The following is a 25,618-nucleotide window of genomic DNA, read 5'->3' on the forward strand; positions in this document are numbered from 1 at the left end:
ATGGAAGACCAACACTGACTTATTAAGAAAATTAAGTAATAACTGCAGTAAATGAAATGGTAAAGACATCGAACATCAAAATTACTTGAATTAAATTCATTAAATGAATGAAATTAATTAAATATATTGACTTTTGATGTGATTAAATTTTTTTAATTGGATTTATTTGTGCAGATTTATATCAGAATATATCTGCTGGATTGGATTCAGTGTGACCTTACTGTACTGTATTAAAAAAATAAATTAATTTGCACTCACAAAAAACAAATTATGGCTTATCAAGGAAAACCTCAAAGATATAAAAAAAAATGTATTCAGTGTTATATATATGACCATATTATTTATTCATTAACTTATCTATTTATTTACTCCACTATACACCAGTTTGGTCTTCCATTCCCCTGATTCCCGTGATTTTACAAAGACATCTGTAACGTAGTAACTGATAATGATGGAATACACATGAGAGGAGACTTTAATGTTGGCTGTTCAATACATTTATGGTTTGTAAAAGAGAATTACTCAAATTTTACTTTATTATAAAACAGTGGAGGCCATATTTGCATGTTTCATTAATAAGCTGCTCTAATGTTACAGTATAATGCAGTCAACATCACATACAGCGGCGTGACTACAAGAGCTTACAGCTGAGAATGAGAGAGGATTTTTTCACACACACCCACACACATAATAACGTGTTTTTAAAACATTTTTGTATGGGATTATTTATTCAAGGACTTGGTCTTTCAAATTTGAGAGCATAAGTTTTTGATTTCACGTTTAGATTTTGTAAAACTACCGGCAGCGCATGTAGATGAAGCAGCCGGCAGCTCCTTTAAACATCGCTACACTTTTGTTTTTAATCTGTTTTTTCCTGCTTTATTGCCTAAATATGTGCTACCTTTGACAGAAATATCATTGGAAAAGAAAGCCGGATTTTGGATTAGAAAATAGGGATAGGAGCCATGTTGGCCCAGCTCAGATGTCAGGTTGCTACTAAAGGTCCGCTGTGGAATAAAATGGGATTCAGGTTGGCCAAGCAACGTAATACCCATGCTTGTACTGCAAAGGTTGTAAAGAAAGCAACTGCCCCGTATGGGACGCTCTAGGATGTAAAGCAAACATGCCAGCAACGAGGCAGGGATCATTTCACTGGTCAAAAATACACCTGGCCTTTTACTGAGGGATTTTGACTGGGTTATTGCACAAACAGTCCTAGAGCGGAGTAGAAATCTGAGAGTAAATGTTTCACAAGCACACAGAAACAGCCTGAGCGCGAGGAGAAGAGCTGAAGCTGGTGCACAGGAAATCTGTGCAAGAACAACATATCTGAGTGCAAGCAAATGGTTTGAGAAGAGCAAATCTAAGCGCAAGCAGGGTCTGTTTGAGTGCGAGGGCAGGGTTTTAAGGGAAGCATAACAATGTGAAATCAATAAGTCATGCACTCAAACTGAAAGATCACGCACTAGAAAAAATATAGGAAAATAATCCCATTTTTTTGCCCACAATGTTTGTACAGAAATTTGCTCACTTTTAAAAATGTTGTCTAAATTGTATCTCGGACAAGAGAGCAACCTTTAACTGAAGCCCCTTATCATGCACAGTAGCTGCAAGAATGAACATTTTGTTTTGTCTTTATATATTCGTTCAGCTGCTTATAACTTTTATGCATCTATGCGCCAACATACACACTATCAAGTTCTCTAGAACCACTAGCTGCAGCGCTAAGCACACAAGCACACACTGAATGACAGCAAAGGCTTCAGCATGTGTTTATGATTATCATGCAGCGGTAATTGTTATAGGAAGAAATACTACACATCCATTTTAGGTCCATTAAATATCTTATTTTCAGAGGTTCAACTCAGTGCCTAATACCCTGTATTCATGAGGAAATGGTAGATCTCTTCACAATTTTGTTTTGGCAAGAAAACCTGAACTATAAATGTCAATCCATTAACCATTTCACAATAAAAGCCTTTATAAAGCCTAGAAAAGCTTTGTTTGAAACACAAATGATACATTGATAATACTTAATTTGCTATCAGTCCATTTCAGTATCTTATTCACTTCACCGACTAGATAAGTCGTCTATCATCTTCTGACCAGCAGTTAAAAAATATCCGCTTGTGTGTCGACACACTCATTAAAGTGCTATATACACACACAAATCTTATCTGTACATCTTCATAAAAACATACAAGTACAGCTATTACGTCAGCAGACATTTCCCTGATTTTATATCTTTTCAATAACAGCAAAAAGGCATGGGCATTTACAGTGTTTGTAAATAAATGTAAAAGCTTATGAACACACACACACACACTCACACACCTGAACATGCATGCATTCACAGCAGACCCAGAAACATAAATTCCCAACATTAATATAATAATACAAAAGCATAAATAGCAATTGTTCAAGTAAATGGTGTGACTCATTCAACACGCTGCTGTTTGCTAATATGACCATGCATGTGTATGACACAGGTAGTTATATTCACAGTACATTGTGAGGCACATATACTGCCTTATGTCCCTCAATTCATTAAAAAGCATCACTGTGTCTCGAGTCCATGGAGTGGTGAGTCATCCATTACGGACGTGTTGATCCAAAGGAGCTCTTCAACAGTCGATTGACGCTCAGCGTGTCCTCCTGCTGTCACTTCCTGAGAGACAGATTGAGACAGAGATGTGACTGCAAACCCTCTAACGAGATGTTTGTGAAACAGTTCAGATTTTTTCCATCCAGATTTAAGACAGATTTTCTGTATTAACAATGGAACAAATTTCAGTGAGACAAGGTTCGCAGGTCACGATGTACCCACAGGAAATGATTACTCTACTGATCCCCTCAGCTTTACAGAGATTGTTAATTTTTTGCATTATTTAGCTAATTGTTTCGTAAATAAAAGTATGCATCTGCAATCATACACCAATGGTACAGCCATCGGGAGCAATTTGCCAAAGGATACTTCGACATGCAGACTGGAGAAGCCGGGGATCGAACCACCGAGGTCGTGGGCTACAGCTATATGATTACATGTGACAGATAAACTTGATTGATAAATAAACATGTTTACAGATAATGAAAAGCGAATATAAGGAGAATAAAAGTAGTTCGGAAACTGAGGCACACCGTACTTGTTTTGAGTCCCACTTGTTCTAATCACTATTTCAAAGAAACATCACACATGACAACCACTAAACTGACTTAAATATAAGACAAATCAGTTTAATTTAAGAGCAAAACTTCTCAGAGGAGCTCTCACAGCATGTGGGCACTCAGACTGGGCGTCTTAACATTGACAAGAGCACCAGACAAACAAGCAGATGGGAAGGAGAGCAGATGGAGTGACATCGCCATCCCATATGTGGTTTTGTTGTCAGAGAAACTCTGGAGGGTTTTGTAACTGTCGCTGCATTGTTATGTTTTTAAAACTCAGCAGCACATTAAAACAAAAACAGAGTCCAATGCAATGAGGAATTCCCGGGCCATATACACTATATATACACATTACAGAGTAAACAGCAGCTGCATACTGTACAGTACCAACTGGCATAGTTTCTGTTTTGCAGACTTACTACTAAATAATATAAATTAGAGCCTATAGACTGTTGTTTATCTTTTTACCAGTTTAGTTTTTCTTACATGCTTCGATGTGGTCCGTATGTGTCCAGCATGAGCGTGCTGGCCTCCTCCAGGTTCCAGCGGCAGCGCTGCAGAAGCTCCTCACACTCGGCTCTCGACCGCAGACCCAGACAAAACAACTGCTCCACCTACAATACAGACGGTGACAAGAGGCATTTTACGCAGGAAGGTAGGCACTTTTTTTAAATTTGTGTTTTATGTATTTTTTATTTTCCTGAACATGTTGTAGCTGATTTTATTCTACTTCAACACACATTTTAAGCATCTGGGTAGTGGCAGAAGTTCAAGAATGGAGCCTTGCAATAGTTCGGGCAGGCACAGAAGTAATTTTATGGTAAAATATTCCATTCATCCTCCAATCATGTATGTCCACAACCTGTAGTATCTCTCACAATACATAATCAACATAAGTTTAACTTCCTCCACCTCTCCATCTACAAGTAAAGTCAGTGAAACACAAAGTAGCTTCAAAATACAAGTACTCATTATGCAGTAAAATGGTCGCTGTCAGTGTTTTACTATTATACATAATGTGTTTGGATGAATATTGTCATGGTTTTAGGTTTAGTACTGTTTCCTGTTGTTTTCCTTCACCCTAGCCACAGTCTGTTCACTGAGACTCCTCAGTTCATCCTCAGCACTGCACCATGTAAAATACTTTTATTTCTATTTCTAACTTGTTATTTATCCAACCATCTACTGTATATAATGTGTTTGCTTGTTGTGAGTAGCATAAAGGGAATTACAACTCAATCTCGTTATACAACCCTTTGTTGTAAAATGATAAATCTACCTTATAGGTTTGTTAAACCCTTCCTCTTGTGTCTGTGTTTAAATCACTTTCAGTCTTTTGTGTTTTCCCTTTCTCTACATTTGATTGTATTTTTTTGATTGTGTTTTTGTCTTGTGATTTATTCATTCGTTCTGTGTTTCCTGTCTTTTGGATTATGGATTGTGGATTGCCTGCCTATCGGATTTGGATTTGTTTGTCTTTTGTTGGTACTGTACTTCAGTTTTTGACCTTGGTCTAACACAACTCTGAGCTTATTCACCCTTTTGTTCTGTCATTTTCTTAATAAATACTACAAACTTCATCTGCTTCATCTGGTGCATTCTGGATCCGATCTCCTGTATCGCTGTGTGTCTACGCTTGGCAAACCATGAAAAATATTCCTGCCTGTTTTGTATTCTTGTGACGATGCATTATCTCGCTGATCCAAGGGAGATTTTAAAATAGTTAGTTAAGTAGTAGAATTTTCTCAAGCAATGAAGTAATGAGGGAACTGTAATCTGAAATGTACAATTGTAGTAAAATGTACAATATTTGCCTCTGAAATGTAGTAGAGTAGAAGAATAGAGTTGCATAACATTTCTACTTAAGTACACAACTTATGTATAGTTACATTCCACCACTGCTGCACAGCCTACATGTGTCCTAACATTTAGTCGTTTGTACATTTTGAATATTTCTTTTGCATACGTCTTTATTGCTCAATAAATGTTGTGTATCTCTGTGTCAAGCCCGTTCAGATCTCCTCCAGTGCATCACATGAGCAGAGCCACACCGCCAAAATAAAATGCATACTGCTGCAATAAAAGACTGTCCTGTATGAAAATTTCATATCACGATTATAGTGACCAAAATTATCACGGTTATCAGTATTATCACGGTATTGTAAAAATGTGCCAAAAAATATTAAAATGTACTGATACACACACTGAAACCATTTCAACAAGTTTTATATTGAAAACTACAAATACAATTGCCATTTTGTCTGCATAAAAAATAAAATAAGAAGCAAATACCTTCTGTAAACACATGAAAATGTGCACTATCAACATTTTATATTTTATAGCCTAGGTAATACAATGACCCCGTGCATAATTACATGAAAACACATAAGTCTTTAGAAGACAGTGATAGTAACTGCAATGAGCCCAAAAACTGACAGAAATACAGCGGACTCTGTAGCGTTTCTAACTGATGCTGGTTGGTTGACAAAACTGCGCAACGCGTTATCATGTGCAGTGGACGAATAGACTCTGCCGACACACTCAGCAGCAGAACAACGTGTAGCGTTTTTACAAGAGCAGCAACACTGACGATTTTCTTCAATCAAGTTTCAGCGCTCTCAAACAAACCAAAATACGACCGGACTTCAGAGCGACTGGAAAATCTCTGCAGCGTTGTCTTCCGCCGTCGTTGACCCAAACAAACCCACGTTGCATTCTGCTTCTGGGAGACGCTGGACAGTGTTTGCAGTGAGGTTATAATAACGCGGTTAACCGTACCCGGTTATCATGGTAATGTGTACGGTGATAATAACCGTCAGGAATTCTACCATCGTTTACCATTAAAAAAGTAATCGTTTCATCCCTACCTGTCAAATTGCATACTTGCATACCTTTCCCCCACTCAATCTATTTTTTGTATCATCTACTGTTGTTGGCCAATGCTCTGCCATTGTGGAATGTGTCACCAGGAATTGAGATCCACATTATTTCCTGGGAATTCTTGGCTAAACCTACTCCATCGTCTGGGGCTTCTGTGTTTAATATCAAATTTAATTTACGGTGACCGAAGTATTTCCGCATGAAAGAAAAGCATTACTTCTGTAAAATAACCTTAAAAATCACAGGAGAAACTTTGTAGCCAATGTTATTTCGCTTTTTTTGTTTTAGTGTACCTGATGACAACATCTTCTTGAGGACATACAACAGACGGAGTTTAGTCTTCAAGGCTAAGAAAGTAATTTAAAAATGGAAAAAGTATGACAGACGTGCACCTTCAAATGATTTATGGCCTGAGGGATGCTCCAGTTGTGACTCTGCAGAGCTGCCTGACACTCCTCCAGCGTGACACCGTGAACTGCTCCTTGGACCTGTCAATCATACCATGAACTTACAATGAATGGAGGATGAAAGTGAAAAGTAACATGACTGGACCTGTGGATTGTTTGTATTTTCAATAATGGTGAATCAGTGGTAAAAGTAGAAATGTTCCATGATCAGTATTCACAAGCAGGAATGACAACTGAAGATGATATCAAATGTAAAATTATTTCTTTATACAGGCTGTTTAAGAGACAGACAGACGCCTGCTGGTGTGTCGTGATTTGCTTCTGATCTTTTGCACATCAGTATTCTTCAGACAACCGTCGTCAGGCTGACAGATATGCAAAAGTCACAACTTATTAAAATTAAAATAAATGTCACCCTGAATAGTCTCAGAAGCAGAAACTGAAATGTTCTCTATAAAAAGCATTTAACAGTTTTAATGTTAAACTTACTCAGTCACTTTCACAACAAATCTAATTTGCAGTTCATCATCAAGTGCAAAAGATTTACAAATTACCCGACAGGACTGCAAAGTTTACCCCCCACCCAAATACAGATACACAAACTATGATGAAACTCGTAATAAAGTTAAGAATTTGTCTTTATGTCTAAATCAACATATCATCCATCCAGACAGTAAAGGAACAAGAGATCAAATTAGAATTTCCTGTTAAAAGCTTTTTGTGGATTTAATTGAAAAGGAAAATCATTATTTGTCTTCCTTTGGCATTTAAAGACTTAGTACTGATTAATAAATTAATATGTGAATATATGTATTGTTTTTGTTGATGTGGACAATACATATATTCACATATTAATTTATTAATCAGTACTAAGTCTTTAAATGCCAAAGGAAGACATCCAGACATCCATCCATCCATCTTCATCCGCTTATCTGAGATCAGGTCGCGGGGGAGCAGCTCCAGCAGGGAACCCCAAACTTCTCTTTCCCGAGCCACATTAACCAGCTCTGACTGGGGGATCCCGAAGCTTTCCCAGGCCAGGGTGGAGATAATCTCTCCACCTAGTCCTGGGTCTTCCCTGAGGCCTCCTCCCAGCTTGACGTGCCTGGAACACCTCCCTAGGGAGGCGTCCAGGAGGCATCCTTACCAGATGCCCAAACCACCTCAACTGGCTACTCTCAACGCAAAGGAGCAGCGGCTCTATTGTGAGCTCCTCGCGGATGGCCGAGCTTCTCACCCTATCTCTAAGGGAGACATCCGCCTCAGGAAACCCATTTTGGCCACAAAAAAAAAGAAATACAATGTGATTAAATAAAGAGGAAAAGAGAGGTGGAAATACCACGTGTGCATTTGATTTTCCTCTCGCTTACCTGTGTGATGCTCTGCTCCTGTTGCACGCTGGGAGCTGCAGTTCGCCCGTTGTTGTTGTTGTAGGAGGAGTTTGGTTTGGCTCCACCGGGCTGCTGCATCATGGGTTTGACTGCCGCCATGTTGGCTGCGCCGTATCTGATTAGAAAACCGCAGATACAAAATATGGTTTGCATTACTATAAAGTAATGTTGTAAAAGATTAAAACGACTTTGAATGAAAACTGCACTTTCATTTAAATACTGAATCAAAGTTTTCACAACATGATAATAATGAGTTGATGTCAGTTCCCTTCACCTGGTTATTCCTGCATATCTCTTCACCTGTAGCTCATTTCCCCCGACTATTCCTCAGAATAAACTCCAGCCCCTTTCAATTGCTCCCTGCCAGGCTGTCGAGTGTCTTCAGCCTAACTATCCAGCATTATTCTGTTCTTGTTTCTCCCTGACCTGCAAACCCGGTATTCTGTACACTGAACTTTATTTATATATTGTCTGTCTCTGAGTCGTACTTCCAGGTTTATATCTGCCAGTTTCTTCAGACTTAATGTGAGATTCTTTTGTGAACTTTCAAGGTCAAGAATGAAATTTGAAACTAAAGTTATTTTTTTAAATCTTGGTAAAAAAAAAAGCTATACAAAGAAATTTAAAATGGGTTTAAAATAGCTGTTAATTATAATAAGTGAATAAGAATCAGACTTAAGAGTCTATTATAATATTACATTAAAATTTTATACAAAGACTGTAAAAGAAAAGACTTAAAATTTACATCAAACTCAACTTTGGTCACAATTTGAGTTCAGTGTTTTACATTGTGGTTATAAAAATAGGTTTAATCACTTTTGTCATTTATTTTCTCTTCGTAGAATTATATGTTGTAGTTTTAATTTGTTTCCAATTTATATATTATTCCATGTGTTTATTTATCTCTTATTATTGTGCAAATAACGCTGATGTGAATTTTGTTTTACTGTAAGGACCACAGGAAGATTAGGAACTGCTGGAATCCCAAAAAACTAAATAAATTGCTATGTATAGCAACCTCAAATAAAGAGAGAAGAGATACACACTGAAAATATCTGAGGTGACCTCAGACTGTGCAACACAAACTTAACAAGTTGGCTTAAACTTCAGTCAGGCTGTCAGTCAAACGGCACTTTCTCACCTCTGGGTGCTACGTGAGCTTTCATTTTGAAACTGTGGTACTGTGTCACCTTCTTTTAGTGTTTCTAGGATTTTAGGAACAATCTATTCAAGACTCTATTTAGCCCAAGTCCCATAATCATTGTCTTTGTCAAAAAGGACTTGGAAACAAGGAAAACTAAGGTTACACTTAAGGGAAAGTTTATTCATTTGAATTGAAATTAATCAAACACTTTTCTCTTTAAGTCCAAATGAAAGTGAACACGGAGAGTAGCTCCGTGAGTTATTGTAGCTCATAGGGCACTAGTTTCACGATAAATTGCCAGCTAACAAAGCTAGATGTTTGGTAAGGTAGGAAACTAACGTTAGCTAGTGAATGATTGTATTTCCCAAAATGCTGAACTACTGTTGAACTATTCATGCAATTTAGTTGATTAGGGACTTTACTGTCCATGTTATGGAAAATAATTTTTGGCTTCACCACATTGTATTTAAAACAATAGAGGATAAGATAAGGACACATGGAAATATTAACAAACATCATAATACATAAATACAGTAAACAAAAAATTTAAAATAAAGTAAAACAGAATAGGGTCAAAGTTGGCTAAGCATTTAGATATTTATGATACTAAACAAGATTGTTGAAATGTCAATAAACATATTTTATTAAAGATTATAAAATTCCCTTTATCCTAATAATTAGAGTGGTAGAGAGTAAATGATATTTGATATCAGTAACACACCTTTCCAGAAAAGCTGGGCGTTCAGGCAGCGGGTGGGAGCAGAGCTCTGGGGGCTGTCAATCAGTGAGGAAAGGCCACGCCCCTCACGGTAGGCCAAAGGATCCACTAACGAGCTGGATGCGTAGGAGGAACCACGAGCTGCGAGCCGTGAGGAATGCGATGTGACTTGAGGCAGGGAGGAGGTGGACGAGTTGGAGGACAGAAGGGGACCCAGGAGTCCGGACGCCCGGCGTGGGGAGACGGAGAGGGGAGGAGGGGGCAGGGTCACGGGGGAGGAAGAGAGTGGCGGCACCAGTGGGAGGGGAGAGGAGGAGCGGGAGCCCGGCTGAGAGAAGGCGTGGTCTCTGGGTGGGATCTGTGGAGGCGTGTCTTCCGGGTCACCCAGGGAGATGGAGCTGGAGCGCGCCTGCGGGTGGTTGGTGCGGGTGGAGAGATTGTGCCTAGAGGGACGCAGCGGGGGGACGGGGCTGCGAGGAGGCAACACCGGGCGGTCCTCAAAGCAGGAGGCGAAGGAGCAGGTGGAGGTGGATGAAGGGGAAGGAGGAGGCAGACAGATCTGTCGGTGGGGGCCCAAAGGAGCCAGGGGCAACGGGAGAGGGGAGGAGGGGAGGGAGCGGCCCGTTGCCATGGGAACCTGCAGCTTCACCATCACCTACACTCACAAAGAGAGACAGAAAAATCAGCATAGATACATACACACGTGTCTGTATGTGTTGATCATCCATGCGTTTACTTTCTCCACCTCTCTCTGCAGTTCTTGGAAGAGGTCAGCTGACTGCGACTCGCTCCTGCCTGCCATGGTGGCGCCGGGCGTTACCGCGGTCTCTTCAGTCAATCCCTTGTTGATAGACCGCACCTCCTGGTCCTCTGATTGGTCCTCGAGCTCCGCGGTAACCTCGTCGTAAGCTGGCTGAGGAAGGGGCCAGTCCAGGATGGACGGAGTGTCCTGAGGATGAAAGCGATCGACATTGGAAAAGCAGAGTGAAAAAATGAGCTGCTGGCTTCTGTTTCAGAAGTCATTCAAAGTCTCACTGACATTTGTAAAAACACTGATCATTTAAAATCCTTGCACAGAGCCTTTCTGTCATGTTTGTATGTCATGTGGATCGCTTTTTATGTTTAGATAAGGAGGGTAGTTCTTCTAGTATTGTTTATTTAATAGTTCTCTTTTTTAGTTGCCTTTAACGAACACCATTTCCCATAAAGCCTAGACTTTCATGGGAAAATGTCACAGTTCAACAAAACAGGTGAGTCCATGAGCAAGACGAACGGTCTCTGTTAGTTCAGACCCAGGCAGGATGAGAGGACTGAAGGCAATGAATGGTTTTAGTTTTTTTTTTAACTAAGTTACAGTTGTGCTGGTAAGTTTTATAGGAGCTGTGTTTTCTTCTGTGCTCGTGGTGAATTGTTCAACCTGAATGAACAAGTTTTACCTTGTTTTGCCTTTTCTGTAGAGTTTTACTAATTTTTACAGCGACAGTTGTGCACCATGTTCTAACTTCTTAGAGATCAAGTAAATTAGTTTGCTGGCAAGGCTACCAAAAACTAGACAAAAGTTTCTTTCCATACGGCATCACTCTGATGAACAATTAACTCATCACTCATATAGTGTCAGAAAACAATCCCTGTGAAATAACACCGTAACACTAAAACATCCACTGCAAGTTTATTATATATTTTATAGTTTATACACATTCACACAGATCAGTATCATCATCACCACTGCAAATACAAATCTAAGCATGCTGTAGACAAAAATATATACAAGCAAACGTTGTAGCTATATCATGTATATAAATTATTATGTTTATATTGTAGTTAAATGTTTATAACTATATTTGTTCAGCTTTTATGTCCTTTTGTTTAGCTTAATGTTTATTTCTGTGTAAGTAAATTGAGAGCAACCAACACTTTCATTTGTCTATTTCGCCTTGCAGGTCATCGCGGTCCCCCAAGAGTCTCCCACTACTTCAAAGATTTATTTATAAATACCACATCATCTTGGTATCAAAACTGAAGCAAATCAAAATGTAATTTGACTTTATTTTGTTTAAATTGCTTACAAATGCTCTTCCACCATCATCATATCATCAGGCAGCTTTTATGCTTCTTAGTAATTTCACATTTTTCTGTGACAGGTCAGACTACTTTCACTCTCGTAACTGTACCTTCAGTGTGTCCTCATCTGGCTGCCTCGTCTCAGTGAGCGGCGAGGGCGTGGTCGAGCTGAAGCTGTCATCGGTGAAGTCGATGAGCGACACCTCGCTTTTGGCCGTGCGCATCCCGGACCCCTCCCACGGCCGGAGCTTCAGACCCAGGGACACTCCCAGCCTCTTCAGCCCAGACGAGGCACTGAGGTCGTCATCGTCTTCGTCATCGTCCATCACAGAGTCGTAGAACGGCTCTGGACACACATGCAAACACCAGAGTCAGGAAATAACAATAGCGTTGTTTTTAAATGCGGGACTGCAGACTTTAGAGAGGACAGGGTAAGAAGAAATAAACTTACTCTTCAGCAGAACGGCCGGCTGAGGCGGACGAGGAGGAGGTTGCTCTGATAAAGAGAAAGAATGAGCTCAGTTTTCTACATGATCATTTACAAACACTGTACATAAACATATGTGTTTAAACTTTTGGAGAAGTTTACTCTTGGCACGGTTGGGGAGTTTGGTCGGCCTCGAGATGCCCGAGTCTATCCCAAGGACATCAGGTGGGTCCATGGGATTCCCCAAATACAGACTGAAAGGGAGACGACGAGAAGTATATTAGATTTAACGGAAAGAAGTAGCCAATGGGCCAAGAAGTAACTGAACAGATTATTTCTTTAACATGTTATGCCCCGCCCTTTGGTGGCAACATGGGGCAACCCCAACGCTGACCCAAACTTAACACACAAACACCTTTAAAACAACCAAATCAAGGGAATTTATTAACATAACAAGACAATAAATTAAAAACACCAAAAACATAACATAAAAATGCCCCAGCTGAAAGGTAGAGAGACCAGCAGTCACAAATCAAAAAGCCTCCTTTCTAATGCTTGTACAGGCACTTTTAAAGACCGCCTTCTAAGGCCAGGTGGACCTCATTCAGCAATCAGCTGAAGTACTTCCGAGGCAGAACTAGGGCAGAAACGGAACATGGAGAGAGCAGCCGTAACAAACAAGGGTCGTAAACACTTTGGTTCTGTAATTGCTGATGGTAAAAATGGAATTGATTATATTCTTATATTCTTGCAGCAGCTGTGAGTTTCTCTGGATATAAGCGAGTTCTGAAAAAAACAAGTACAACATCTGTTGGTGAACGAGGAGTGATGCGATGCTGCACTCCAGTGGACAGAGATGGAAGAAGGAGTACTCATTTGCTTAAGCAGAAGTAACAGAAGAGTCCTGCATCCAAAATTTTACTCAAGTAAATTGGCATCAAAGTATAAAATATATATAAAATATAAAATACTTAAAGTCCTTATTATGCAGAATGAGCCTTTTCAGAAGAATATGTATCACTGTATTACATTTAATGATGCATTTACATGTAAGCATCACTTAAACAGTTGAAAGTAACTTACGTACATTTACTCAAGTACTGTACTAAAGAACAATTTTGAGGTACTTGGTCTTTACTTGAGTATTTAAATTTTCTTATACTTGTACACTGTTTTATTACATGATGTAGTACATCAAATTTCAAAAAAGTATATTTACTTTTAATCCATCACTGTCACTTCACCGGAGACAATACTGCAGTATTAGTACACTGTCTGTATACTGCTTGTACTGTAATTTTGAGTTTAATTGCTTTTTTATTTCTATTCTCATTTTATTTTATAAAAATGTCTGTAAAGATTCTCAGCAATCCAGGTCATAGTAATCCAAGACGGGTTATAATCAGAGGCAACTGGCCTCGGTTGAAGGCACTCGAAGGCGTTTCGCCTCTCGTCCAAGAGGCTTCGTCAGTTCTGCCTGACCCACCGGAGAGAGGCGCAATGTCTTTGAGTATCTTCAGTATCAACTCCAGTTGCCTTGGATTTTATTTTATATTCTTCTAATTATTTATTTTTTACTCTATTTATCTGTGCATGCTCCGTTCTTGTGCTACTGCAACACCTGAATTTCACTTCTGGGGATCGACAGAGGTTTATCTCATCTTAAAATGAACCTTAGTATAAAAGCTGTTTACTTTCACACTGTAAGAATAAAACTAAAGTCTTCAGTTACTGAGTGTTATTAACCTGTCGATGCGATCTGCATGTCCCCAGCTCCTGTGAGGGTCCGTGTCTCCGTGTCCAGTGTGGATGAAGGAGTGTTTGAGCGGATGGCTGATGTCGTGTGCGGAGAGACCGGCGACAGACGTCACCACGTGACGAGGGAACTGGCCGACACGCAGCGTCCCCCTGTTCTGACCTCGCCACCAGTAGTGCTCTGCCCTGAAAACACACATAACAACCCCGCTCTGAGCAAATGAGGGAAGAGTGTAGCGTCCCTAAAAGGCACTCCACCTTTGCACAATCTGTCTTTTCTTTTAAAGCCATTAAAGAATAGAATAAGCTCCCTGTCAATTTGAAATCCTGCACAGATGTGTTCTGTTTAGTGTTTATTCCTGTGTGTGTGTGGGTATCGAAAGGTTGTTGGTCCATCAGTAGTGGAAATGACCTGTCTCCTACTAAAGGACTGCAGATGGAAATTAGCTGGTACCTAAATCTGGTACAAAGCATCTCTTTTTGAGATTTACATATTTTGTATATCATCCCTGATATAAATACATTTTATAAACTAAAACTAAACTACTAGCAGAAATACCATTCAACAATAATGTGACTTTCCTGCAGTCTGCCACATGAATCCACTTAACGTATAACTGACAGCGGAAATTCAGACTAAACAAATGTGAGTCTGTCAAATCAGCAGACGCCACAATATTTCTATAATGAACCAGTAACAGGACAGTAATTAGAGTAATTTTCCACAATGTAAGGAATCCAACTTGTGTTGTATGTGTTCCTTCATCCTGCGCTGACACACTCGAGCATGACTTCTTCAAGAATTTTGTTAAAATGATAAAAAACTTTTTGTGCAATAATTAAATAACAAGTTGAAGGATTGTGACAATTTTCTACACACTGACCTCCCCTCTATTATGGTGATGATGTCGTTCATTTTAATCTGGAGCTTGCCTTCCTCCTCAAAGTCCTGCAGCGCTCTCATATCTGTAGGCATGGTCTGCAGAGCACACACACACACACACACACACACACACACTTACAGTTTGGTTAAAAACGCTGATGAGTTATCACTGTCATCAGCAGGGTCATGGAGTCAAACGGAAGAAAAATACTTCATGTCATTTTGTATAATGGAGATTTATTTGTTTCCACTTGCTTCCCCTCTATTGTCCTTTATTTGCCTGCCGCTCCACTTTGGTGACAAATTAGCTCAAAGCTATTCAGAGCACAATTAATCTGAGTGGTTCACTTGATCTGGGTTTTTTCTTTTTGAATAAGTCCGATCTCTGTGGATATACAAGATTTTCATGTGCAGAGAACTGATATTTCTTTCATACAGTCACAATAATAACACTGTGGGTTCTTGTCTTTAGGAAAGAAAATCTGTATAAACGTGGTTCATTTCTATGCTGTTTGTGAAACTGGTTATTGCTCTGTCACTTTTGTGTTTAAATAATGTCAGCTTTGATATACAGTATGTATCAGCTAACAACAACGGCTCTATTGAAAAACAATCCACTAACTGAAGCACATGTTGAATTGCTAAAAAACATGCTAAATTGCAAACTAACAAAAATCTGGCAGAACAAGCTGTCTGATGCTTCTTATCTAAAATAATCTGGTCTACCATCTTAAAGGAAAATTCAATCTGAACAGCTACACAATATGTACATAATAATTTCCAACGCTTCTCTCGTCCAAACAAAAGTACACAGAAATTAGTCCCCTAATAGCCATTTTAGCTCGCTAGCTGCTTTTTCTGGGGCAACTTGCCATAAAGCCGGAGGCTCGTGTTGCTTTAGTATACATGGTTTTGAATAGGAATTCAGAATTTCCCTTTAATAACTACATTTCTGAATGCATCTTTCAAATCACACTCACCTTTAAAGTTACTGTACTCAGTTTATGCCACAGTAACATTTGTGCTGCCTCTCTTACAGTGTATCACCTGTTTTGTCTCTGTTTTGGACATTTTTACTGAAAGATGATGTAACTACAAGCCTTCATTCAGTTGCCTTTTGACTAAAACTAGTGTGCTACCTCGAGCAGGAAGTCTCTGAGGGCGACAAAGGTCGGCCTGTCCTCGGGTTTGGGGCTCCAGCACTGCAGCATGACGTTGTAAATGTCCTGAGGACAGTCGTCTGGTTTACACAGCCTCTCTGCCTCCACGTCCACCTTGTGGAGAATCTGCACACAGACACACAAATAACAGAATGCTGAGGAACAATTAATAGCTGGTGAATATTTTTGTAAGAAGCTGCAATTGTTTTGTGGTTTACTGTTTTAAAGAAAATGTTATCCAAAAAATGGATTCCTTTAATAGCAAAGTAGAAAATCCCATAGGAAAGATGTGTGTGCACCTGGCTCCCATTAAGGCCCAGCCACGGCTCCTGTCCGTGGGTGAACATCTCCCACAGTGTGACCCCAAACATCCAGGTGTCAGACGCGTGGGAGAAAGTGCGAGACTTCAGAGACTCTGGAGCACACCTGGAGAGAGACAAGGAAGAAGACAGAGTGAGTGAGAGAAAGGAAAACGATGGAGAGCAACACCAGAACAGTTTGAATCACCGAGGTCCGAAAACCAGGCTAAAAAACTACTCATTTTGTGCAACCAGGACGCTCTTCTCACCACGGGAAAGGGATTTTGTGGCCCTCCTCCATGATGTATTGGTCGTGTGTGTTGGCAGCGCCCTCATCAGGCCAAAGTCTCCGATCTTCACTGTTTCATTGGTGGACAGCAGAACGTTACGTGCAGCCAGGTCCCTGTGGAGGAAACGCCTCTGCTCCAGGTAGGCCATGCCGCACGCCACCTACACACACATACACAAACACACATGGTAACAAATTGTGAGGTTCATGTGAAGTGAAGGGTGGTTCCAACATTTGTGCTTCACTAGTGAAAGGAAATATCAGAAAGAAAAAGTGGTGGAATGTAACAAAGTATATTTACACAAATACTTTATTAAAGGACTAATTAAACGTATTTCCATTTTATGCAAATTTCTACTTCTACTCTTCTATATCTCAGAGGCAAATATTTTACTTTTCAGATTACAATTTTTCATAACCCGTCCTCTCAAAAGAAACCACGTATCTACAAATGTGATTTTGAATTTGAATGTTTGTGATAAACTGGAGGGTTAAGTGTTTTTTTTAATGGATGAGAAAATGATCCTACTCCTTAAGATAAATAAACAATTTAAAACCCCCTGAGAATGCATCGCCACAAAGCTGAAAGTTGAGTTTTTTAGAGATACATGGTTCTCACAGGACAGCAACGCTCAACCTCAAACCTCTACAGCAGTAAAATGAAACATGAATATTACTGCAGCAGTAATATTAATCCAGAAACATCAGATGTAATAGTTAAACACTGTCAGGGAACATATTACTGCAGAATATGTACTTTAACTTTTAATATTGTTTTTGACTACTAGGACTTTTACTTGTAGTGAATTATCACATTGTTTTGCTACTTTTACTTCAGTAAAGGATCTAAATCCTCCGTCCACCATTCTAAAGACAGGGACTGACGGATCAGAGCAAAGTATCCTGTCACGGTTGTTAAAAATACTACTCTTGCTGATAAGGAACAGCAAAGTATAATTTACAATTTCTATACTTTACTAACTTTACTTCTGCTGAAACAGTCAGTTTCTGCTGAAACAGTCAGTTCTTTTAAATTAAGACTGAAGACTTTTATTTTTACCATTGCTTTTAATTAATATTTAAGATTTTTTAGACAACTTTTATTGTCCTGTTTTCTTTTTCTTTGTTTTTAGCTTTTTATCATTGCTTTTAATTAAATAGTTACACTGTGAGAAACGAGTAGGTAATTGAGTTGGGGGATTATGGGAGTGAGATTGAACAGAGTGAAGGAAGTGGTCTTAAATCTTGCGCCCAAGTGATTTGCTGGAACCTCTGTCCACCTGTAAACGCGCAGGTGGGTCCAGAGTATAACTGGGTCAAAGTGGCCTGCTGACAGACATGTCGTGGTTTCTCTGTAGTGTCCGAGGGTTTTTGGAGTTTCAGTGGACCCAAAGATTGCTGTGGACCCGAGTACAGACTAGCTAGAGAGAGTAGATTAAGTGTACTTCTCTGTTTATTCTCTTTTCAAAATAACTGTAGCTCAATTATTTGCTCAACCCCTCAGCCTGTTTTTATTTTCCATTTAACTCTTTTAACCCTGATTGTAACACTGTAACTTTTATATATTTTATGTTGCCTTTATGTTTTATGTAAAGCACTTTGAATTACCTTGCTGTTAAAATGTGTATACAAATAAACTTGCCTTGCCTTACTATGAATCATTAAAATGCTGCTTTACTGTTTGTCTTGACTTTGACTAATGTTTTAGAACAAAGCTTCATGTTCTGCTGGATGAATCTGCTGGAATTATATATTATATAAATAAATTCAGACACTGTGGAAGCAGATTGAGGGGTTTGTTGGGAATAAACTAAGGGACAAAGGAAGGAAACAGCAGCAAATATTTGATGAAACTGCGATTTATCACTTTCACTTCCTCTCGTGTGATATGTTTTTTGGTTTTAACTGACCTGCACAGCGTAGTTGCACAGAAAGGAGATGAGGATGTGACCCTGACGCTTTCTCAGACGATCCAGCAGGGAACCCAGAGGGGCCAGCTCAACCACCTGCACACGAACACGCACATATGGAAATAAAAATGCTCACCTTATTTACATATCCAATTTGTTACTTGGGTGTCTACTTTTTGTGGTCTGTGTGTGTTTGAGAATTTGTGTATGTGTTTTACCATCTTCATTGGCTGTGTGAGGACGATGCCGTACAGGCGGATGAGGTTCTGGTGACTCAGCGAATGCATGGCGTTCACCTCTCTGATGAAATCATCCAGACCGTCTGAATCCAGCACGCCTGCCTTCAGACACTTCACTGCCACTGACAACTTGAAACAGAGCGAGAGACGACACCGGCTTTACAACCAACAGAATAAGCTGCTGTAATTCAAACGCAGGCAGCCTTTGGACTGAGCGCTGATTGGCTAAGTTACCCCTCAGAGTTCTAATGGGACCAAGCAACCACGGCGAAATACAACCTGAGCTTGCGTTTCATACACTCAACACTCATGCACTCAACCGCATGTTACGTGTTTCTTTCTCTGCATCTCACCACTCTGCCGTTGGGCCCGGTCCACTCTCCTCTCCGGACCACCCCGAACGTGCCATCTCCCAGCCGCTCGAACAGCTGCAGCTCCGACTCTCTGATCAGGCAGGTGAGCGAGGCTCCCGGCTCGCTACTGGCTGGTGCCGCGCTGGACGACGCCCCCTGAGGGACGGGCTGCTGGGGGTCAGTGTCGGGACGTTTCACTGGAAACACCTACAAGGGCCCAGAAGAAAGCGGTGACATGATTTCCATCTTATGCTCATAAACAGCAAGATTTTTTGATTTGATTTATTTATTTATGGACCTGCTTGTTAAAACCACAACTAGATAAAGTAATATATACCTTAAGTAAATGTAATTAATAACCCATCACCTTAGTCGATATGTAGCCTTTAATATTATAGTAAATGAATTTGGACAGTTTATTGTTTGAGGCTGTGACTGGCAAAGCAGCTAGGTTATTGTTTACTTTCACAATATTGCAACCGCTGCATTGTCACTATATGTTGTTCAGAAATATACTGTGTGTTTTACTAAAATAAAAAAATATATATTGTCATTACATGTGATGCATAAGACTTACATCAATCATGGTCACCCTGCAAATGTGTGAGCCACATTTTGTCAGCCTTGGAGATCAGGTATCTAATAGAAGACTTTAAATTTAAATAAAAGTGTAACTTATCTCATTTGGCAGTCAAATGTTTTGTTCAGTTGGTGGTGAAACAGTGGTGTGAAGGAGTCAGAGAATAAATGTTGTGCTGACAAACTGCCTGGGAGCTCCTCCTCCCCTTCAATCAGTGGTGAACCAGGTGGAACAAATCTTCCAGGCAATCTGAGCGTGCCAGTACCTGGCTTTGGTTTTCAGTGGAAGGAGCATATATAGCACCACAAAACCAAGGATCTTGATCTTTGTCATTAAAGTGATTTTGCAAGACCAAGCCCTCCACAAAACTGTGAAGGACAGCCGGTAAGCGCCATATTGGCCATGTTTGATTAGATTGACTTAAGCAGTGCAGTGCTAATGATGCTCTGGAAAAACACAGACTCTTAACTCTTGCTGACTTTGATAGGACTTTTTGCAGTGGTATTTGTAAATTCAAATGTTGTTTGGTTTTATCAAACAAGTGGGGAAAAGGAAAGATAAGAAAATATACATTTGACAATTAAAATACCAACTGATTTGGTTTGGTATAATGTATCTAGTTGTGTGGCTACACACTAGTTGATACCTTTTTATAATAATTCTTTACTAGAAATATATGGCTTAAAACTAATGATTAGAAAGTAAATAGAATTTTTTACTACCAAAAATTATTAAATTATTAAAAAATATTTTGTATTGCATTTGACTAAAATGTGAATTTGACTAAAAATGTACTAGCTCTGATCATTTGATTTAAAACTATGGGTATTTATCTGGATAATATTTACTTTAAAATTGGAAACCTTGTAACTCAGACAAACATATTTCTGCCATTATGAGTTAAATGTGAATAATTTCATTTTGGCTGTTAACTCGGATAATAACTTGTATTTGTCATCTCTTTTGAGGTTTTTCACCTGTTTACTGCCCACCAAAGATTGGTTAATAAAAGACGAACAACTGATCCCATGGCTGTTGAGTGAAATCCAGTTAAGAACTTCATGTGGAGGGATTGTCCTTTTCAAGTGGGGAATTGCACAAGAAATAAATCACAACTTGACAAATGTTAAGAAATGCAAGACGGCATGTGTGAATGTAGTAACAGTAATTTGATCCGTCTTCGCTGGAACGTCAGAATGTGAGACCCGCTTTGGTTTAAAATTTTACATACTGTATGTGTTTGTGGTACTGCACCTTGCTCATCCAGGACTTGCGTTTATAAAGGGCTCTTCTCCTCTTCACTGCCTCCCAAAGCCTCCTCTGACCTGAGCCAATAAAATCACAAATACTGAACACATTATTTACTGAGATTTGTTTAGATTTATATTAGCAAATGACGGAAGAAGTATTTCTTCTTTTACTAAAGTAAAAGTACCAATACCACAATTAAAATTAAAATACTCCATTACAAGTAATCAAAGTCTTACTGAAGTAAAAGTCTCTGTGACTGATATATTATTAAGACAGCTAGTTAAGTCCAGTAGTTCCCAACCCAGGGGTCGGTCCCTTCCAAAGGGTCACATGATAAATCTGAGGTGTCCAGTGTTGATTAATGGGAGGGAAACATTTTAAAAAATACATTTCTGATACACAAATGTCATAATATTTTGAACTTTGGATGGATACTTTGCTATCAGTTCAAATTCCCTCTTTTGTTCTCAAACTGTTTGTAAAGTTGAAATGGGAAATGTCTATTTGGTGGAATTTCAAACAAATGCAACAAGGGGCAACAACTACACTCCAAAGCTTTTCACCTAATATGTAACAATGTATTTTTATAAGTTTGAAATACTTAAGAAAAGTGAAATATAGCCGCAAGCGGCAATGATCCAAGTCCAAGCACCGTCATTGCAATATGTGCCTGAGCAGTGGGTGGAATTTGCAACCCACCTGCTCTCTACGTACGGGCAATTTTCTTAGATTAAAACTTAAAAATGTAAAACTTTGGAATGAGAAATAACTATAAATGTAAATTTGTAATAAGCCATGCCAACTCTATTCAATCATTTGCAAATTGTATGCATCAACTTAGTAGTGATCCTTAATTTGTGCAAACAGAACAAAATTTAGTATGAATCTATGCAGCCAATTATGAGATATAAACTTTTCAAATTTGTGGTGCCCAGTAGTGGCACAAAATCCCAGGACTGCTCAGTGAAACTCAGACCTAGCATCTGAACACATGCTCCAAGTGTGGTTAAAAAAGCTAATTTTGATTTATGAGCATTTAGGTAAAATTTTACTTTTTACAATTTTCAGACGGATTTAAGCATAACTTTAAGATGATCCCACCAAAATTCAGGTCGAGTGGCCTAACGGACAAGTTCTTGAAAATAAGATCTTGAGAAAATTGAAGAAGAAAAAAAAAGTAGCAACATTTGACTTTTTATAGAGCAGAAGACCTTTGGAACAAAGATGCAGATGAATTAAAAGATTCAATCGATGAAAGAATTTTAACTCTACGGCAAGAATAATGAGAACAAAAACCTCACTGTTTGTACCCCTTATCATTACTGAGGACAATGAGCACTAATAAACTTGAATTTCTCAGTGAACTTCTTGTTTTCACTTAGCAGCAAGAACTGCAAAACTCAAACCCGGTGATACAGAAATAACTAAAATAAATATTCTTGACATTTCAATATGAATATGAAACATAGAGCCTGATGTTTAGGGGATACTAAGGGAATTGGAGATAAAAAAAAGATTAATATTGGAGTCACTGTAACATTTTCAATTATGTTAAAACACTATGCACTAGACAGTCCTACCAAATAGTTGCCTGGAGTAAAATGGAAACAGGAGGTACCTGGGCGTCCCATGCCGATCTTCTCCAGGTCTTCATTCTTGACGTAGTCGAAGTGGGATAGTCGTGTGACGTTGAGCTCATCACGGATCCGCAGTAAGTACTGCTGCAGCTGCACATCTGTCAGCAACTCCAGCAGCCACTCGGTGCCCTCCTCACACTGCATCTGTGGGCACACACACACACACACACACACACACACACACACACACACACACACACACACACACACACACACATTGTACATATGTACAATTTTAGCATACATTGATTAATTATTAAGTGTGATGGTGTGAGGTTAATGGACATTCTGTAATGTGCAGTGGAAACAAAGGAGTTACTCTAAATCATGGGTGAGAGTGCAGTAACTCCAGCTTCAGCTCAATACATTAATACCTCTTAAAAAACCACATTTACCTGCTATAACTCCATAAACACCACAACTTTTTCTTTTTTAACACGTCAGTTTTTATATAATTAAAGAAACAAGATATGAAATGTTAATTAGTGAGCTCTACAGACGGATTAATTAACTTTTGGACAGCACCAGGCTAGCTATTACCACTTGTTTCCAGTCTTTATGCTAAGCTAAGCTAACCAAAAACAAATAAGCATTTTCCCCCAAAATGTCAAACTTCTGCTTTATGTTGATTCCTTCAAACCAAAACTTTGTGTCAACTCTTCATTCATTTTTCACCTATCTGCATCTCAACATGATGTGCCAAGCTTTAAGTGGGAATGAGAATAATTTACCAGGAAATAACAAACTGGTTCCCTATCAAAAAGAATTATCCTCATTTTTGAGGATTTTGGTTGTCAGTGTCTACACTGAACAAAATTATAAACACTTTTGTTTTTGCCCCCATTCATCATGAGTTGAACTCAAAGATTTAAGACTTTCTCTATGTACACAAAAGGCCTATTTATCTTAAATATTGTTCACAAATCTGTCAAAATCTGTGTTAGTGAGTACTCCTCATTTGCCGACATAATCCATCCACCTCACAGGTGTGGCATATCAGATGATCAGACAGCATGGGTATTGCACAGGTGTGCCTTAGGCTGGCCACAATAAAAGGCCACTCAAAAATGCATTTCCATCACACAGCATATTGCCACAGATGTCGCAACTTTTGAGGGAGCGTGCAATCGGCATTCTGACTGCAAGAATGTCCAGAGCTGTTGCCCGTGAATTGAATGTTCATGTCTCTACCATAAGTCTCCAAGGCGTTTCAGAGAGAATTTGGCAGTATATCTAACAGTCCTCACAACGCAGACCACATGTAACGACACCAGCCCAGGACCTCCACATCCAGCATCTTCACCTCCAAGACTGCCTGAGACCAGCCAACTGGACAGTTGTGGCAACAATCGGTTTCATAACCAAAGAATTTCTGCACAAACTATCAGGAACTGTCTCAGGGAAGCTCATCTACATGCTCGTTGTCCTCATTGAGGTTTTCGACCTGACTGCAGTTTGTCGTAACTGACTTGAGTGAGCAAATTCGATGGCATCTGGCGCTCTGAAGAGGTGTCCTCTTCACGGATGAATCCCAGTTTTCACTGTACAGGGCAGATGGTAGACAGTGACACCAGATACTGACTGGTTTCCAGACCCCTAGACCCCTCCAATACAGTGAAACTGCACATTTTCAAGTGGCCTTTTGTTGTGGCCAGCCTAAGGCAAACCTGTGCAATACCCATGTTGTCTGATCAGCATCTTGATATGCCACACCTGTGAGGTGGTTATCTCAGGAAAGGAGAAGTGCTCACTAACACAGATTTTGACAGATTTGTGAACAATATTTGAGAGAAATAGGCCTTTTGTGTACATAGAGAAAGTCTTAGATCTTTGAGTTCAGCTCATGATGAATGGGAGCAAAAGTGTTTATCATTTTGTTCAGTATACTAAGCGTGACATTTGACAGGGGAAAAATAAACTTGTCAGTGCTCTCTGCTGTAAGAACTATGTAACTGAGAGAGTATTTCTAAAATTATGTGACATATTTTTATCGGCCCAGCTCCGTACGTGATCATCACAGGTAAAGACATAAAAACAACTAGTGCTGAAACAATTAGTTTCTTCATCAATTAGTTGATCTGCAGAAAACAAATCATTTAGGTCATACATAAAGCAATAACGGCAAACATTTGCTGTTTAAATTACTGTCTCTGAAAAGTAGTGCTGTTTTATATCACTGTAAATTTAACAGTTTTGTTTTGGACTGCTGGTCAGATGAAACAAAGCATTTGAAGATGACACTTTGGACCCTGGGAAATCGTGATGGGCTTTATTTCATCTGTCTTTTAACACTTTATAGACCAAACCAGTGATTCCCACCCGGGTGTCGAAATCTAAAGAAGAGGTTGCAAGTTGAATCTCACAAAGACAGACATATTAATGCTACACAAAATGTTGTTGTTTTTTATCTTTATTATTTTTTCATGTTCCTCTAAATGTTGCTTTTTTAAAATAGGGAATTTCTGGATAATTTAAGGCCTTTAAGAAGAAAACAAATTTTGGTCTAAACTGGTAGACAGTACACAAGCAGTGATGTCAGCTAAGCAGGTTGTGAAATAGTCTGGAGTTGCAGCCCATCAATACTAACAGTCAGAAACACACACAATCACAAACACACAATCATAAACACACATACATACAATCATAAACACACATACACACAATCACACACACAATCACAAAAAAACATTCCTGACAACAAACACACACACACCCTGATTACAGAGCGACAAGAAGAATTGCATGTCCACCCACAACTTCAGACTTTACCATTTGTCCCCCGACACTTTCTCTGATCCTCCCGTCTCGCTCCTCTTCGTCCTCATCCTCCCCCTCCTCCTCTCCTCTGGTGTAGGGGAGTTTCTGGTACATGTAGCTCTCCCCCATACTGTAGCAGCTCCTCTCGTCCTTCGCCTTGTCTGTCTCTCTCTCTCTCTTTTATTGGCTTTCCGTTTTCTGTCTAGCTACTGTCCAGGGGAGGCGTTAGCTCTGCGTCTCTGAGTCTACTTGGCTAATCTCCTTTCGGCTCTGTGACCTTCTCTGTTCAATCGATAGGCATGCACACGCACG

General features: G+C 39.4%; 1 protein-coding gene across 1 annotated transcript; it reads right to left on the bottom strand.

Moving 5' to 3' along the window:
• Window positions 1-481: 481 nt before the first annotated feature.
• Window positions 482-25,576, bottom strand: tnk2a (tyrosine kinase, non-receptor, 2a). Its single transcript, XM_038731680.1, is given in 22 exon segments — window positions 482-2,668; window positions 3,652-3,779; window positions 6,438-6,533; window positions 7,823-7,958; window positions 9,709-9,742; window positions 9,745-10,360; window positions 10,451-10,654; window positions 11,877-12,112; window positions 12,218-12,262; window positions 12,356-12,447; window positions 13,940-14,134; window positions 14,833-14,927; window positions 15,971-16,117; window positions 16,291-16,417; window positions 16,560-16,605; window positions 16,608-16,740; window positions 18,490-18,585; window positions 18,708-18,857; window positions 19,082-19,288; window positions 20,916-20,986; window positions 22,531-22,693; window positions 25,319-25,576. Coding segments are annotated over 22 exon segments (3,141 nt in total). The 5' UTR covers window positions 25,436-25,576; the 3' UTR covers window positions 482-2,661.
• Window positions 25,577-25,618: the final 42 nt, after the last annotated feature.

This window comes from Micropterus salmoides, unplaced genomic scaffold, assembly GCF_014851395.1.
Source record: "Micropterus salmoides isolate LMB-PRFRI ecotype aquatic unplaced genomic scaffold, ASM1485139v1 Ms_hic_scaffold_1, whole genome shotgun sequence".
Lineage (NCBI taxonomy): Eukaryota > Metazoa > Chordata > Actinopteri > Centrarchiformes > Centrarchidae > Micropterus > Micropterus salmoides.